The sequence below is a fragment of the Penicillium crustosum genome (genome assembly GCF_028827405.1).
Source record: "Penicillium crustosum strain IBT 35664 chromosome Unknown utg000001l_segment0_segment0, whole genome shotgun sequence".
Lineage (NCBI taxonomy): Eukaryota > Fungi > Ascomycota > Eurotiomycetes > Eurotiales > Aspergillaceae > Penicillium > Penicillium crustosum.
In genome coordinates, this window is record NW_026623122.1 from 7,503,114 (window position 1) to 7,520,414 (window position 17,301).

General features: G+C 49.6%; 8 protein-coding genes across 8 annotated transcripts; 4 read left to right on the forward strand and 4 right to left on the reverse strand.

The window, feature by feature from the left end:
- Nucleotides 1–351: 351 nt before the first annotated feature.
- Nucleotides 352–1,932, reverse strand: N7487_002818 (Zn(II)2Cys6 transcription factor; the record flags this gene model as incomplete). The annotated part of the gene is made up of 2 exons (XM_056870565.1): nt 352–1,850; nt 1,896–1,932. 2 exons carry the CDS (start codon nt 1,930–1,932, stop codon nt 352–354), a joined length of 1,536 nt encoding a protein of 511 aa, XP_056735349.1.
- A 2,262-nt stretch (nt 1,933–4,194) lies between these two features.
- Nucleotides 4,195–4,662, forward strand: N7487_002819 (type II 3-dehydroquinate dehydratase; the record flags this gene model as incomplete). Its single annotated transcript, XM_056870566.1, has 1 exon — nt 4,195–4,662. One exon carries the CDS (start codon nt 4,195–4,197, stop codon nt 4,660–4,662), a length of 468 nt encoding a protein of 155 aa, XP_056735350.1.
- Nucleotides 4,663–5,064: 402 nt separating this feature from the next.
- On the reverse strand, nt 5,065–7,881 carry N7487_002820 (putative C6 transcription factor QutA; the record flags this gene model as incomplete). Its single annotated transcript, XM_056870567.1, has 2 exons — nt 5,065–5,260; nt 5,315–7,881. The coding sequence occupies 2 exons, from the start codon at nt 7,879–7,881 to the stop codon at nt 5,065–5,067; spliced, it is 2,763 nt and encodes a 920-aa protein (XP_056735351.1).
- Nucleotides 7,882–8,590: 709 nt separating this feature from the next.
- N7487_002821 (putative quinate pathway repressor protein QutR) lies at nt 8,591–11,306 on the forward strand (the record flags this gene model as incomplete). Its single annotated transcript, XM_056870568.1, has 2 exons — nt 8,591–11,050; nt 11,118–11,306. 2 exons carry the CDS (start codon nt 8,591–8,593, stop codon nt 11,304–11,306), a joined length of 2,649 nt encoding a protein of 882 aa, XP_056735352.1.
- A 174-nt stretch (nt 11,307–11,480) lies between these two features.
- Nucleotides 11,481–12,019, reverse strand: N7487_002822 (uncharacterized protein; the record flags this gene model as incomplete). Its single annotated transcript, XM_056870569.1, has 2 exons — nt 11,481–11,820; nt 11,841–12,019. The coding sequence occupies 2 exons, from the start codon at nt 12,017–12,019 to the stop codon at nt 11,481–11,483; spliced, it is 519 nt and encodes a 172-aa protein (XP_056735353.1).
- A 786-nt stretch (nt 12,020–12,805) lies between these two features.
- On the forward strand, nt 12,806–14,129 carry N7487_002823 (inositol monophosphatase family protein; the record flags this gene model as incomplete). The annotated part of the gene is made up of 6 exons (XM_056870570.1): nt 12,806–12,989; nt 13,050–13,101; nt 13,161–13,249; nt 13,339–13,774; nt 13,837–13,968; nt 14,021–14,129. 6 exons carry the CDS (start codon nt 12,806–12,808, stop codon nt 14,127–14,129), a joined length of 1,002 nt encoding a protein of 333 aa, XP_056735354.1.
- A 195-nt stretch (nt 14,130–14,324) lies between these two features.
- On the reverse strand, nt 14,325–15,586 carry N7487_002824 (shikimate dehydrogenase family protein; the record flags this gene model as incomplete). Its single annotated transcript, XM_056870571.1, has 3 exons — nt 14,325–14,572; nt 14,638–15,433; nt 15,488–15,586. The coding sequence occupies 3 exons, from the start codon at nt 15,584–15,586 to the stop codon at nt 14,325–14,327; spliced, it is 1,143 nt and encodes a 380-aa protein (XP_056735355.1).
- Nucleotides 15,587–15,865: 279 nt separating this feature from the next.
- Nucleotides 15,866–16,517, forward strand: N7487_002825 (kinase-like domain-containing protein; the record flags this gene model as incomplete). The annotated part of the gene is made up of 3 exons (XM_056870572.1): nt 15,866–15,913; nt 15,954–16,130; nt 16,362–16,517. 3 exons carry the CDS (start codon nt 15,866–15,868, stop codon nt 16,515–16,517), a joined length of 381 nt encoding a protein of 126 aa, XP_056735356.1.
- Between the last annotated feature and the right edge of the window lie 784 nt (nt 16,518–17,301).

Genomic DNA, 17,301 nt, shown 5'->3' on the forward strand with positions numbered 1-17,301 from the left:
GGAAACCGTGTGAGTTGAATGAGTCAACAAGTGGCAATAAAAGTATCTAAGCACGCGCAAAGCTCTGCTCAGTCTATTTACCCGATTATCTAGTCTATCCCGCTATTCCTCGCCCGACTCACGAAGAAACTGCGTTATTTGTCCAGCCACAGCAATATCCGGCTCAATTTTTACAACGAATCGCGTGCAAGGCCCTACAGATTGTTCGAAGCCGGAATAGAAGTTGATAGCCTCCTGTATCTCCAAGCATTTTCAAGTTGTCCAGGATCCCTCGTGGCATTTTGTGCATTATAGACCATGGTTGGCAGAGACAATCATTGCCATGTTCCTGGGGTGTCTAGCTTCCACCTATCATACAATGAGAATGTCACACTGCGAAGATTGAGATTGCTTTCGAGCCATGTCAATCCAAGATGTATGAGTACCAGGGTCGTTCCACCAGGTCTCAACGAACGAGAGAACACGCGCTCTGTCTAGAGTACGGCTGATACGCATAACATTGCCAAAACATTCCCGAATAACCCCGTGACCGGTAGGATGTCCTCGGAGTTCAGTTCCTGCCATGAAAAGTGGCCAGACAAGGTCCTGGGCGAACATGCCGTCTCGAGTCTCGGAGAGAAATTGTACATAGCGGAGGATTTCATCCCGAGACTTGTGTACATCGTCACCAGCAGTAGCATCATCTGATAAAGCTTGATGGCTGTAAATGAGAGTTGCGTGGTAGTACATCCATACTACTAGCTCAAAGCCATGTTGATCCTCTTCAGAGGAGAAATGAATAGATTTACTGAGACGCATCATGCTGTTTCTAGCCGATTCAATCTGCGATTGGATGTCTTGCATCGGGCCGTACGATGAAGCCTGCTCGATCGTCCCGGAACAAAATCTCAGACGCTCAAGGCGGGTGATTTGGTCAATGACCCGAATGAAGTCGGTGAAGACTGCGTTCTCGGCGCTAGCAGGAGGGGCCTTGATCGCCATGTTGTAGTTATAGAATGTCGTCAGATCAGCCCACACCGAAGCTTCATAGAATTCTAGCATGAGAAACTGCTCTATGCAGGCCAGCTGGTGGTGACGGGACGGTCGGTTTCCTGCCGCCAAGATGATCTCCCTTGCAGCAGAGAGATGGACCCTCCACCCGGCACCTTGTGGTTTCATAAACTCATTATTGCAGAGAAGAATCACAGATGCAAGGGTATAGGCAGATGTTGTGCTCGCTTGCAGCGCCGACGTAGATGTAGAAAGACCGTTCAACTCTTGAGCCAAAAGAGCCAAAGATTTATTTTGATAGTTTTTCGACATCTGCTGGAATGTCCCATGCCCCAGGTCATTTGGAGGGTACTCCGATGCCAGGTCATGGGCGGTGATAGCGAGAATGGAAGAAAGGACTGTTTCAGAGCTCTCGGCCATTGGCAGAATCATGTGACGCCATGCATTTTGTTGCGGAACCCACGCAAGTCGATGGGCGACTCGGTCGTTGAACCAGGAGAGCAACCGTGAAACATGCAGTGGTCGAGCTTGCGATAAGAAAAGTTCCGAAGCCGGGGATGGAAGAGGCCCCCGCGACGAACGTCTTGTGGAATAGTTGTACCGATCCAGAGAATTGATACTGTTACCGGTAGTATAGGTCCCTGTTAATATCTCCGATGAAGGAGGGGAGTCTGATGCCGTGATAGGAGCATCGAGGGAGGGAAATGCTCTGCCCCGCAGACTACCGCGGCTAGCGACGCCCTGGACCCATTTGAGCTGTAGGCCGTAGCCAGGGCACTCCAAATTGCGCTTCCCGCATTTACGGCAGGTAGGAAGGCCCCGATCACATTTGATACGTCGCCTTTGGCACGTTGGACAGTCTGGTAATGTTAGGACCCCGCTCTAGCACGAGGTAAGATCCATACCTTTAATAGCCAACTGTTCCGTAGAACCTGCAGACATTTGTCTGTCCCATTCGAATTTCTACCAGGGAACACAGAGAATGTTATAATAGAGCCAGAGCGTTGATATTGGCGGTTTTTGACTGTGTCATGTGATGCACAAAATGTGAATTTGATGCCTTTTACGAAGTTCAACCGCGCTAAACCTATTCGGGAATTTAGCGCATGCGGATTGTCCGTGGTATACTCCGTATAGTTATGAGGCAGGGGTCTGATCATATGGGGATAGAACTGTACTTGAAGAACGAATGATGATGGACTATAGAAGAAAGTCAAGTGTTATTTGAGGGAATGGCTGCCATGAGACGAAGTAATTGGAGTCTGTTGGATCTATGAGCAACTATGATGGTGCGTGGGAAGCTAATTAGAAGAGGCATCAACTATTTTGTTAAAAAACTGCCAGACAGTAGCCTCTTGAAGAAATATACGCAGAAAAGGATCAGAATACATTAATATTAGGGGATCGAACTCCGACTGCCCAGACATATGTACATATAGGTGCCTTCCTAATCAGGAAACAGGTTGGTTATAAGGAAGGTAAACATCTTCCCATCCGCAGATCCGCCCCGGTTAGCTCAGTCTGATGGGGGGTGCGCATGATATAGCTACTGGCGCGGGAGGGGTTACCCTTGATGGTTTCCTTTGCCAAACTGGCGTTATAGAGGCGTGCTCTTCCACACCCACAGGGTAATTGACCGGCACCGAGTACCTGAAGGGGGTGGCGGTCCCAAGGGGCTGGGGGTAAACAGCGGGTCTGCACCTCTCTTTTTTCATTATTTATTTTTTTCAACATCGAGTAAAGGCTGTCATCATAGTCTACCACGAGGCCCTGCCAACTGAGGGCCAAGAAATCACCATTCATGACGAGTTCGCATCCACCATAGACTCTTTACTCACTATAGTCGATCTTTACACGGTCCTAACATTAATATATACCAAAGGATTGCCCGTCGATACTCGTAGGGGATCTAGTCAACGCATCATGAACATCACCGTGCCTACGCTCGCCAAAAGCGTCTTGATATACCGCACAAACCGAGAAGGCTGCCCACGTATCTCTATATACGACTAGATACCCTAGCCACACTTCACAACTTCCACATCCTCAATGCTCACAGTACCGGCCCTCAGACGTTTAAAGGCTTTTGTTTTTATCAATATAAGACTTTACCAGCCCGCGTCCGCAAGCGTTATTAGGCAGGGACATTCTCTCAGATTCTGCTTAGCCTGATCATTCTTGCTATACCTTCATGCTATATGTATGGTTGATGGCTGATTTCACCACCTTCTCCCCCTTCCACAAAACCACAGCTCTGATCCCATACAACTATTGTTATCCCCATCCCGTTCTCTTTCATTCCTCACTTGCACCCCTCTCACTTCCTCCTCACTGTCCCCTCACTTCCATAGTTAGTTCTCTCTTCATACGAGGCATGTAGACATAGGGGTCTCCTTACACCCATTCGCCAGGGCCTTTCTCACCATTCATTGCTACGACGCACAGATCCGTCACGACGATGACCGAGGAGCTTAGGGAAATTGATATCTTGTTGCGCAACTATAAAGAGTAAAGAGAGTTGCGAGCAAGCATCAAAGCTCAAACATAGAATACAACGTTCGTGTGCCGCGATCGATCACCTCACGTTGCAGCCTGTCTCATGCGAGGGCATAGTCACAGAAAGCGATATCATGTTCGAGCTGGTTGTCTGGCGCCGAGTCTATGATAGACTCGACATTGAGCCTCGTTTTGCAATGTTCTTAGATCATCATCGCTCTGATGGCTCTGTGGTCTCGGGCCGCAGAAAGACCTACGCCTGGCTCGAAAGCCAGCCAATGGACCAAGTCTACTAGGGGTATTTCTGTGCCAATTAGGCTGCGTTAGGGATTTAACGATTTCACCTTCCTGTACAGAGTAATTTAACCTTGTGAAAATTTACCGATAAGACCCCCTTCTAAATGACTCCTTTGATACGAGAATATGTGCGCTTGATCGTGGAAGTCTAAGTTGTAATTGACTGATCAAACCTTTTGGGTAGAAAGATGCCCCACAAAATCCACGGCAAAGCGCTCTGCCGGGTCAGGTAAAATGCGGAGAGAATAAGACCGAAGGAGAGTATAAAAGGAATATATCCGATGAGCACCCGGTTATTATTGCGTGTCTACATTTGAATCTCATCTCCCAATATCAAATACCTCAATTCCACACTCTCCCATATACTATCCAGTCATCCCAACTCCACCGATAGATATCAAACCACACAAAATGGGCAAATCCATCCTCCTAATCAACGGCCCAAACCTGAACCTCCTGGGAACACGCGAGCCACACATCTACGGACACACAACGCTCTCTGATGTAGAATCAAACAGCCGCGAGGTCGCCGCCAGCCATGGTGCTGTGCTCGATTCTTTCCAGTCGAACCACGAAGGCGCGATCGTGGATCGCATCCAGGCGGCGCGTGGCAAGGTCGATGGTATCATCATCAACCCGGGCGCATACACACATACCTCCGTTGCAATCCGCGATGCCTTGCTCGGCGTCGCTATTCCCTTTATTGAACTCCATGTGAGCAATGTTCATGCGCGTGAGCCTTGGAGACACCACTCGTACTTCAGTGATAAGGCTGCGGGCATTATTGTTGGTCTTGGTGTTTATGGGTATAAGGTTGCTGTTGAGCATGTTTGTGTTAATTTCGAGGAGAAGGAGAAGGAGGCTAAGGCTGCACTGTGATTGAGTTGTGAAACCAGCTGATTGTACATACTCTTTATGGAAAGTTTTTATGTATTTATGTGGATAGAGTCCTGCTCTAGAGGCTTATTCTTTTGAAAAATGAATTTCTACACTAGTGATTTCTTATCTGCCATAGAAGGTATCCGGTATTACCAGTTGCCTGGCCTGGAGTAGCTTTGTGTATTGTGCATATTTGCAATGCATTGCCACATAGACAAGAAATTGGGACTCCTTTGAGGGTTCGAATATGCGATAGATTATAGCAGCCAGGGACTAGTTGCATAACTCTTGCTCCCCAGGAGCCGTGTGGGGAGCGGACCGAGAGGCCAATGAGGCCGACCAGCGGCGACAGAGTGTTTCCACGGCATTCATATCATCAGAATGGAATGATGCTACAAGTCATCATCGCTTGGGGGTTCCCGACATGTTAAGCGGCCCCGAATCTCGTCGCATACCAGAGGGAGTGCCATTATTAGGTAGCTGCTGGGTCTGCGCCAGCAAGAAAGGCTCGATCTGACCGGAGAACGAGTAGAGCTCAGGAATGCCCACATCAGAGACAAAACCTAGGTTCTGCATAAACTCCGGTTGATTGTCGGCTCTATAGGGGGTTAAAGTCAGTCATTATGTAAAGAAAAGGGAGACAAATTCTTACTTTTCTGCACCATCTAATGATGCGAGCTCATCAAATAATGCATCGAGATCAGGAGCAATCCGTTGCCTCCGTGGACGCGCATAGCCATCCATGTCAACGAACGTGCCCATATTGACCGATGGGTCATGGAATCCCGTTGGATGGTATTGTGCGGTTTGGTGATATGATGGCGAAAGCTCGGTGAGAATTCCGGTACTGTTATGGGATTCGCTAGCCACTGATGTAGGGTGAGGAAGCCCGCTGCTAAGAGAACCATCCAAGTGGCCCTGCAGTGCAGGAACTTCAGAGGCGCCCCCAACGGAGGTTAGGGATGACGGCGTACGGAGAAGAGATACATCTTCGATGTGTTGTGTGGTTCTAAGCCAAGGTGTGGAGAGGAATGGGTTTTCAGGGACAGCCGCAGAATGTGTAGTATTTTGGGGCCCATGTGTCGCATGTGTGGCATGAAGAAGATGCGAAGTTGTGGCGATCGAAAGCGATGACGGGATTGCCATGTCTCCACCGGTAGAGGCATCGATGTGCTGTGAGAGCGCAGGAGAAGTACCCAGTAGTTGAGATCTTTGTGATACATTTCGACCGGCGGTTTGTGGGTTTGGCATAGTCCACAACATAGAGAGCTTCGAGGAAAAATTGTGGATGTTATTTCGTAAACCCGTATCAAGGACTGACGGGAGGTCCCTAGAAATGGATCGCGGAAGACCAAATCGAAGCATCAGACCAAATGTTGGTGCGGTGGCTGAAAAGCTGTATGTCTCCATATAGGCCTGAAGCAATTGCAAAAGCCTTTTCGAGCTTTCTGTAGCACGGATTTTGTGAGGGGGTTCAGGTATGTTCTGATCATATTCACGAATGGCAATTTGAGAGCTAAGAGCAATGACAACACTTTCATATGTCATCTCTAGCCCAAAAATATGTGGAGAAGCAAGTCTCACAGGGCGACTTTGTAGATCTACACGATAGCTCTTTGGTAATTCTGTTACCCAGCGCTGTAATTGCAACTCCAGTTGCTCCAGCTGCGATCGAGATATTGTTGGGTCGTGCTTGCAACAGCATAGATCATTCAAAATCGAGACGAGGTTGACGAGGCGGTTGAAAGTGCTCAACGCGTGAAGGGGACCACGCTGCATAGACGCCCGTGAGGATTGGGCTGGGCGTAACCCAGTTTGATCTTCCCAAGGATGCCATTCCTCAAGACCATCCTCATTGATGGAGCCTATCCTGGATAAATCTGCCTTTCGCAGAGATGGGCATTGTGAAGTTGATTCCGCAATGAGGGTCTCGAGAACAAAGCAACCCAAAAACACATGTTTTGCTCGACCAGGCTGTTTTTCTTGATCCGGGGTTCTCGATGATGATGATGAATACGAAGGTTGATCGAGATTTAGTATATGCGCTATCCGAACAGCCTGACCAACAAGCATCCAGGAGCCAGTCCATTCTTGCTGTCCGAATTTGACTAGACCCAGGATCAGAAGTGCTTGCACGTGTCCGAGTTCGTGCGGGCCACTCTCAGGCGGAATCAATTGTCGGGCAGTAGCATACATTTGTGATGGGGTCATCTGATCACTAGGCTTATCTTCTACTTCGCTGGAGGCTGAGATGGAAGCATCCTGGAGCGAGGCGAGAGTGAGAACAGCCCACAAGGCCGCGTGCTCCCCAGACCCGGGGGTTAAAACCGATGCGTGTACATCGCCTTCGGTATATTGAAAAGCGGTGCGGAGTATGTCATGTTTCTCGAGTATGGGAAACCAACACTGCGTGTAGGAGAAATACACATCAAAAAGGGGCCATGCGTTGTAGGGGAGTTGAAGAGGGGTTTTCACAGCGAGCGGTCGAGGGCGATCATGGTTAGGTAGGAAGGTGAAAGAGGACGAGGGTTGGTCATCTGGTGTAGTTGTCTGACTACCGCAGTCTGCAGTCGGGCGTGGTCCGGTAACTTTCGCAGTGGTTCGAGTCGGCGATACTCCCGGTAATGGCGTTTCGTGGGCTTCCATGCCTTCTGGGATCTGCCACTCCTGTGCTTCAGCCGAAGAAAGAATCGCTTCGACATCCAGAGGTGTTTCCCCTTCGCCATATGCGTGCAGATTTCTCTCCCTTTCCTCCTCAGGCTGTTCCAGTACTACCAGTATGCGTTCAATGTCTCTGAGTACTGTGCTGTTTTTGAAGGAAGCTAGCAATGCATCCGACCCCTCTGCTTCCTTGCCCATCGTAGCCAAGTGACTGGGAAGATTGATTGATCGCATCAAAGCTCGCATGACGTCTTCGCTGCCTTGGATCTTTTGGAATGCTAGCCCCCAAAGCAACTCCAGCGAGCGAATGTAGCCCGTGGGCAGGCCTCGCTTCTTCGGGTTGGCCTTGTAGGTACATGGTCGGCAAAGGGATGCGCAAGTCGAGCACACTGGCTGTATTCCGTCGCATTTGTCCTTTTTCAACCGGCAACTATCGCAAGCCCGTGAGACTCGCTGACGCTTCGGTTCCCCCGTCGCCTTCCCGTCATCTTCTGGTTCGGTCCATCGCCGTTTGGATTTGCTACTAGCGCCAGTGGCCTGGCGCTGTTCGGCGTTCATGGTGATTGATTAAGCGATCCACTTGGAGGGTTCGGGCGCATGCTCCCGCAAAGCGATATTGATGAATCTTTTGCCGACAGGCGACTGCACGGACGAACCGGCGACTACGCCATGAAAATAAGCCCCACCGGAAGGGTATATTAGGACTGTCGGGGAGGGATGTTGGGACCGAAGCGCGATGTTGAGGTTAGATGCAGCACCAGGCAAGGCGCTTGCCAACAGGGTTCTTCCGGGGAAGGTTGAATACCCGGCTAGCGGCGAGCCAGTCACTGTCTCGCAAAAGGTAATCGCGCGCAGACTGGGATTTAGGCCATGGACTTGAATCTGATTTTTGAGCAAACTAGCGGCACAATGCAGACTAAGCCACAGCAATTTCGATAATTTCCCCAGCTGTTTTGCACGTTCGTATCTGAGCGCAAATCCCCCGCGGGGAAGAGGAAAACCGAAAGTCCCCGGGTGAGTGCTCGTCCGCCTTATGTAATAGTAACGTATCGGACACACGCGATTACCAAAAATATTCTTTTTCCCCCGCAAAACTTGGGGAATCCTGCTTACCATATCGGTTCATTTCCTCCACATCTCCGGATCCTCCATATACGTATATCTCAATACCCTACTGGGGCCGTCCATTCCACCTTTCCGTCCGTGGTAATGGGTCCTCGACTACCCTGCTCCTGATCTCATCCACACCTGGGACCCTTGATGCACCATGTCCATGTTGGTACGCCCACCGAAACGCAAGCTCCACGAGGTCGAGACCTCGGACAATGGGCCTCGGAAGTGCAGCTCGGGCGTCGTGCTCTCTCCCACTGTCCAGCTTTCATCCCGACCTTCTTCTAGTCAATTGAGTGAACATAGAGAAGCATTCGGAGACTCGCGTCTACCCTCGCTAAGAGAATTACAATCAAACCGTGGATCCCCAGTATTGTTTGAAAATGATCATCTTCAAACGCCACGCACTTTCAGCCCGAAGGCATCCGTCGTATTGATCGGAATCCGTGGCACAGGAAAGTCAAGTCTGGCAGTCATCCTCGCGGCGACATCTGGACGACGATTGATCGATGCAGACCGCTACTTTCATCAGAGTGTGGGATGTTCCCGTGCCGTGTTCAAGAAGGAAAATGATGGATCCGTCTACCGGCAACAAGAGGCGCGGGTGTTTGAATCGATGCTGGCAGATAACCAAGAGGGATGTGTGATTGCGTGTGGGGCTGGGTCGATGGAACGCAACGGCCAAAGACTTCTTAGGGAATTTGCGCAGACACATCCGGTTATTCACGTTATTCGAGATCCCGAGAGCATCCAGTCGTATCTCAAAGCGTGGGATACGCAAAAGGTGCGACATTTCCTTGAATTATCAGGCCCGATATATCGAGGGTGCTCGAACCTCGAGTTTTTCAATCTATCAGAGGCCAGAAATGAGGATCTATCCAATGATAGCGACAATTCATCACCGACGCATCGAACAGAGCCTAGGTCACATACTCCTATTCCGTTTCTAACGTTGAAACGAGTTCAGCGGGACTTTCTCCGCTTCATTGCCTTTATCACCGGTGACATTGCAGAACTTAACAGCCAGCATGCATCTTTCCCGCTGTCGCTGTTACCCGTGGAATCTCGTGTGTACACATCGGCAGTGTCAGTGCCGTTTTCTAAGGTGTGCGAGAAGGGTATGGATATTGAAGAGCTGGAGTTCACTGCCGATGCCTTCGAACTGGCAGTCGACGTAACAGACTCTTCTGGTCAGCCAGGCCTCAGCTCAAGTCTTGCGGACAGTATCAGCCAGGCGGTAGCACTCATTCGTCGCAATATCATTGTGCCGTTGATATATCACGTGGAAAGCTATACCACCTCCACAGGATCTCTGTCTCCTAGTCAAATTCCTGTGAGATGTACCGATGAAACCTACTTAAATCTCGTCCGACATGGCTTGCGGCTCTCTACCGGTTTCCTCACAGTAGACCTCACCCGTGACGACAATATTATTTCCCAGATCATCTCTGCAAGTGGGCGAACCAGGATCATTGGCCACTTCGAAGCCTTCCATCCTCTGCCGGGGGGCTGGGATGGCGATGAGTATATGAAAGTCTATGAGCGGGCCAAGAGCCTTGGGTGCGATATAGTCCGAGTGTGCCAACCAGCCGAGACACCTGAAGACAACCTCGCGGTGCAAAGATTCCGCCATCGCATTCAAAGTCTGCCTGTTACTGGTCTTTCTCTGATCGCCTATAACACCGGCCCTCTTGGCCGTATGTCTCGTTGCTTCAACCCTATCCTATCCCCAGTCACACATCCGTCCCTAGTAACGGAACTTCCAACTCACCTACGATCATACATCACTGCCCGTGAAGTGCAGAAGGCGCTTTATAGCTCATTTGCCTTGGACCCGATGCAATTTTTCGTCTTTGGCGCCAACACAACATATAGTATGTCGCCCGCGATGCATAACACTGCCTTCAAAACCTGTGGTTTGCCGCACAATTACTCCATTCACCAATCCCCTACCCTGCGAGGGTTAAATGACCTTGTGGAAAATCAATATTTCGGTGGATCAAGTGTCAGCCTTCCGTACAAAACAGAGTGTATTCCTCTCCTCCACTCAATGTCTGCGCATGCCCGAGCCATCGGCGCCGTCAATACTCTCATCCCAATTCGCAACCTCGATGACCTGGACGACACCCGTCTTCAAGAATCTTCAATCTTTCTCCAAAAGAGCCGTGCTGGCCCTATCAAGGGCCTCCATGGCGACAACACCGATTGGATCGGAATCTGCAATTGTATTCGCCGCGGGTTGTCTCCGGCAAATGCGGTTCGCTTGTCATCAACGGGCCTTGTCATAGGATCTGGCGGGATGGCCCGCGCTGCAATTTACTCCATGATCCATCTTGGTGTGCAAAATATCTTTGTCTACAACCGTACACTCGCTAATGCGGAGAGACTGGCGCACCACTACAACCGGCAAGATCTCCACTCAAAAGAGGCGGGCGGCTCTGGCCGTCCCACAGTTCACATTATTGCTTCATTATCCGACCCCTGGCCTGCAGATTTCAAACAGCCGACGATTGTTGTCTCGGGAATCCCGGCCCATAGTATTGGCGGCGAGCCGGCTCCCAACTTCCGTATGCCAGAACAATGGCTAGAAAGCCAGACCGGTGGCGTTGTTGTTGATGTAAGTTTACAGATCTCTTTTACACCAGCCTGAAAACTGACCTTATATTCCTAACCAATGTTTATAGCTGGCATACAAGCCCCTCAATACCCCTCTCATGAAACAAACACGAGCTCTATCCCATCGTGGTTGGGTAGCCCTGGATGGCCTTGATGTTCTGCCCGAGCAAGGTTTTGCTCAGTTCGAACTGTTCACCGGCCGTCGCGCCCCCCCGGCGCGTTATGCGGAGCATTGTGCTTCAAGAATACAAGGATGATGAAGGAAATAATGACCACGAAACGATACAAGATAGGTTACAGCAAATGGATGGACAACCAACTTGAATATCGCAACATGATCTCACGAATGATGATCAACTGCATCGAATGGTAGCATTGCCCAGTGGCACTACGGCCTGCCGACCAGCCATCGACCCCTCTATCCCCGTCAATCAACCTCCCTGTACTGCCGTCCGTGCCTGACAACGCGCGATGGCGTCGGTGGTCAGTTTGTGGGGGTGGCGGAGGTGCCCACCTAGACGGACACCATCTAGGGCTGAGCGCAGGGCGAATCTGGTGATTTCCGGCTTACTTTCCAAGCGGGAAAGGAGGCCAGCGACCATACTGTCATGATCAGGGCGATCGTCGGCCACGTCGTTGGCTGCGTGTAGAATTCCCTGGGCCTGGGGATTTTCCAAGGTCTTCAGCCCTTTTTTGATGGAGTTAGCCTTGAGGAAGATTCGATCTTTTCTCATGCATTGATGATGGCGGGATTGAACCATCCGACGGAGACTATGGAGTTTATCACAAACGTCCATTTTACCTTAGTCTTGTTTGGAGCGGCTGCGTCGGTGGTCGGAGACTGAATGTGGGCCAGAGCTTGCCGTTTGGAAGGAACCTTAGAACATGTTTGGTATCGACTATTGCGTGCCTCTGCGACCATTGGAGTTTGCATGTGCCGACGGTCCTCTATACCCTGACTGCCTTCCATGGTTTTAGTTAGTTAGGAAAACAATGCATGCTTCTTGTCAGCTTCCACAACAAAAATGGTCTAGATTTCTTAGACGATACTCCAACCCAGCAAATAATTGTCGTTGTCAAAAACGTTGTTAATATTCGCGCCGAGCACGCCCATGGTGCTGCTGTCACGTCATGTATAAAGGCCGGCAAAGACAATGTCGGCGAGTTCGCGTTGCCAGTGTCCACAGTCCTCGTGCTGAACAGTCACCTCCGACCCATGAACACGTTGGTGGTATGGAAATACAAAGCAAGAAGGCAAAGTTGTATTAATTGACGTGACAACCGACGATCCGTACCGCGTGGTTTCAATGTTTGGACTGAGGTTATCAACCAGTCCCCTATCCATTCAACCCGAAATCGTCCAGCAAAAGTCCTCAAGTATAACAATCGGAGTAGGAGCTTTGGGGTGTCAAATGTTGCAAATAGAAAAGGTTTCTGCACAATTTATGCTTTTTACCGTCTTCGTAAACACCTAAGACATCAGAAATGAGATCAAAAATGACATATTAGAAGAACATTTGAAGATAATGGGCTCTTACATAGTATATAAATACAAAGTGGGGAAACATCTCGACAACCACAACCTTGGAACCTCGAAACTCCCGAGGTCGGCTAGTGGCGGTTATTTTGAACCTCCAATTTTCACCGGATGACTCAAAAGGAACTAAACTGCCCCTTCAACATTGGGATATTTCCTTATATTTACATATTTTGATACATCTCTTGTATCCACACATCCCCATTGACCCTTTCCACCATGGCCGTCGGACCCTTCTCTCAAGATGAGCTGGATGAGATATACGCTTTCTCAAAAGACCTGGGCCGCAAGGCAGGCAAGTTGCTCATGGAGCGTGTCGAGCAGCGAATCTCAGGTGAAAATGGCTCCAACACCTTCGAAGAGAAAGAAAATGCCGTAGATATTGTGACACAGACTGACGAGGGTAAGGCGGCGCAGCTGATAAGACATATCCGACATTGTTGCTAACAGTTTTACTTGGCAGACGTCGAAGTATTTATTCGGAGCGCCCTCGAAACAAGATACCCATCTCACAAGTTAGTTTTTTTTTTTACTACAATACACTCACCGGCAAGAAAACTAACAGACCCCTTAGATTCCTCGGCGAGGAGGCATATGCCAAAGGCCAGTCGCGCGACTACCTCATTGACGAGCAACCAACATGGTGCATCGACCCATTAGACGGTAAATCAGAACCAGCACCATGACCGATTGGACTGCTCACGGTTCCAAACTGGCATTGCAAGAAACTCAACTAATAACCCCACCCCCAGGAACCGTAAACTACACGCATATTTTCCCTATGTTCTGTGTCTCAATCGGCTTCATCGTGGAACATAAGCCAGTAATTGGTGTAATCTATGCCCCCTTCACAGATCAACTCTGGTCTTCCTGCAGCGGGCGCGGGGCCTGGCTAAACGAGACTCGCCGCCTTCCGCTCATCCACAACCCAACCCCGCCTATGCCCGCCAATGCCCCCTCACAGTGTATCTTCTCTTGCGAATGGGGTAAAGACCGTCGCGATATTCCCGATGGGAATATGCAGCGCAAGATTGAGAGTTTTGTTAATATGGCTGCGGAGGTGGGTAGTCGAAATGGGAGAGGTGGTATGGTGCATGGTATGCGCAGTTTGGGCAGTGCGACGCTTGATCTCGCGTATGTTGCTATGGGATCTTTTGATATTTGGTGGGAAGGAGGTTGTTGGGAGTGGTAAGCTTTCCTTTTTTTTTCTTCTTCTATCCCAGCCAATATTTTGATGCTGACTATTATAGGGATATCGCTGCTGGTGCCGCTATTCTGTTGGAGGCTGGTGGACTTATGACTACTGCTAACCCTCCAGAGGATGTGGATTCGGCGCCGATTGAGGATGTCCGACTCGGTAGCAGATTGTATTTGGCTATTAGGTGAGTCTTTGAATTGTTTCTCTCATTTTAGATTTTGCTAATGACATTTTAGACCCGCTGGCCCATCCGCCACCGAGACAGGCCGTGAAACACAAGAGCGAACAGTACGGGAGGTTTGGCGACGAGTCCGTAACCTGGAATATTCACGCCCCGGAGCTTGAATAGCTTCAAGGTGTTTTTATTTTGTCTATACTGTGATGCCTCATATTTACATATTGACTGTATGGTAGATCCAGAGCGAAACGTGTGTCAAAATCAAAGACGCCATCCATTTATATATAGACAATGCAACTAGCGACTATGGCGCTCTATACAATGATTAAAACAAAATCGAAACATGATCGTAAAAAAAGAAATCACAGGCTAGACTTCGCAGATGCCCGTTCCGCAATGGTCTTAGCAACAAGATCCTTAACCTCCTGCACAAGACCAGGAGTACCGATAACATCCTTTCCAGTCCAAAGACGGGCCTGCTCCAGACCCTGCCAGATCAGAGCCTCAGAGCCGAGGATGACCTTCCACCCACCAGCAGAAGCCAGGTGAGCGATCTCAGTCCAGGGCGTGGGGTGGTAGCACATCTCCAGAATGACACCCTGCTGCTTCTCTGCATCGGCAGCAGTACCCAAGAAAGCCTGGATAATAGCACGAGCGCGCAGTTCTTCAGGAGACTTCGGGGGTAGTTGGGGATACCGGAGACGATAGCCGCGGGGGACTCGAGACGAGCAGCCTCGGCAGGGTCGGTGACAGGGATAAGAGGCGCCTGGGCATTGGGGTCAGGGTTGCGGCTACGGTCTTCCTCGAGGATGGCGGCGACCTCAGCGGCGTCACGGTTGACGATGTAGATGCGACTGGAGCCGAGCCAGCGGCGCATAACGTAGATGGCAGTGCGGGCAGTACCACCGCCGCCGATGATGAGTGCGGGCCGGCCGCGGAAGCGTGATGGGTCAGGTGCGTTCTGTGTGAGGGCTTCCCGGATGCCGTCACAGTCAGTGTTGGTGCCGACGTACTGGCGCTGACCGGTTGTTGGGTCGTCGCGCATGAAGATGGTGTTGCAGGCGCCGGCTTGACGGGCGTGCTCGGTGAGGTCGTCGAGGTACGGCATGATTGCGACCTTGTGAGGCATCGTCACGGACGAGCCGACGAACTTGGGATTGGACTTGATCGATGCCAGATATTTCTCAATCGGTGGCGACCGTGTGTAGGGAGGAGGGTATGTCTCTGATGGGCCGGACACACTGGATAGGGGGATTTGGGTCCAGTTGAGACCGAGCGCATTGTAGACTGTCTGGTGTAGAGGTGGGGAGAGAGAGTTCAGAAGAGGGTGGCCGTACAGATAGGCGACGCCATCGCGGTTGGAGGGGATGGTGATGGGCTCTTCTGGTGGCGTTTGGTTGATTTCTGTGACGGACATGATGAATTGTGTATAATTATCTGCTTGGATATGCAAATCTTTGAGAGGGAGGTGCTACAATGTTATAAGATGAAATTCGAAATTCAGACGGAAAATACTTAGCCTCACTATGCGTGCGAGGTGCAATGGATATTCCCTCTGCCGGGTGGGGCTTTCCTTTTTCGGGTTAGTTGCTGCCGCTTTTGCAAAACTCAGATTCTCATACATTTTAGTCCGGGGAAAGTGTGAACCGAGGCAGTTATTCTGGGCCATATTCCAAATTTGATTACGAAAACATCATGGAAAAAGAATAAACTCCCGAGGTCACAATCGCTTGTCCATCCTAGGCTGAAGTAGCAGAATGAAGAAAGTGGGCTTGAGCATAACCCAGGGCTCGCGCTTGGACTACATCGTACAGCGTCAATTCAGCTGTCCGCATGTTGACCGCTGGGCAAATTAAGCCGTTGCCGACATCAATTACTTCGGGCCAGATTTGAATCTTTGACGATGAAACAATTCAAAATCTTCTGTGAAGTTTCACCCATAGACATCGACGTATTACTTGCCAATCTTCGATTATGAATCCATATGACAGACCCAGACCATATTCCCCCTTATAACATATAAGCGGCCTTGCCACTTTGCAGTAGTTATTCTCCCAAACCGGATAACTTTCATTACAATACTGGCATCAGTATTTGATCTTTGCAACGAATCTGTGAGAATCTACCTGGACGATGAGGGCAGTCGCGACGTGTTCGCCCTTGGCGGCGTCATCATCAAGTCGAGGCATCTCCATACAGCAAGCATGAGAGATACTTCGACAACTACATTCCATAAAGCCCTCCGATAGAGCCAGACCCGCTCCTACGTCGTATCTGATCCCAACATTCTCATTAGTGGCCATATTCAACCGTAGAGGCTGATATTCTCTTCTCAGACATCAATACTGACCCAGGCATGAGCCTCATACACAGCGAGTTTACTGAGTTCAACTGTATAGTTCACAATGACAAGACCGTGGGGATCGTTGATTGAGAAATGGCTGGCTTGGTTGGCTGGAACACGGCTAGAGAAGTTCATCGTACAGCTAGACTGCATGATTCTTCATTTTGGAAAGATCTATGTGATCAAGATGCCCCTACTTATCGAGGGATAATTGATGTGTACTTTGGGCTAGCTACATCCGGTGAGCATTGAGGTAGTAAGGAAAAGCAGCTATGAACGAATTAAATCATCTAAATAGGGTTTCCTATCCATGTGCTCTTGCGGGACTATAGGCTTCAATCTTAATGTGCAGGAAGTGAGTCCATTACTAGAGACAGGTCTAGAACTTGTACGAATCCCAGATTTTTGCTCTATCTCATATGGCTTATGTATTATTTAATTCTTTATACGGTGAAGGTTGATCGGGGTGGGTTAGGTTGGATAGGGCAGTGCTGAGCTTTACCTAGTGAGCTAGAAGCGACAATACTTTGAGGAGGAAAACTACGTAGTATGGATAATGTAGGGGTAGTGGGATCTGTGAAAAAGCGATGAGTGGGTGGGGAAATAATTTGTTCTTCCACCTCTCTTACTCCCCTCAACCAATGTTATTGCCAACCTTAATAGTTAAATGATTGTGACCGCATCATAGATTTGTTGATTTAGGCAAACATAATCAATAAGATGATCATTGGCTTAGCCGCAAATTCGATGCTTCGTTGTCGACTCTGCGCCACCAAAAGAACATCTGCTGGGCTGAATGATTTCCCACTACAACCATCCATACCCCATGGGGAACTTATCATGGCGCACAAGAAACTCTATAAGAGCCAATGAAAAGATCACGGCTATTATAAATGATGACCGGAGAACAGATAAATTCCCCGGTAGAGAGTAGTCAACGGAGACTTCCCAGAGACCGAACTCGCCGGGGAAAAAGCTTTTCCCCGCCACCTATG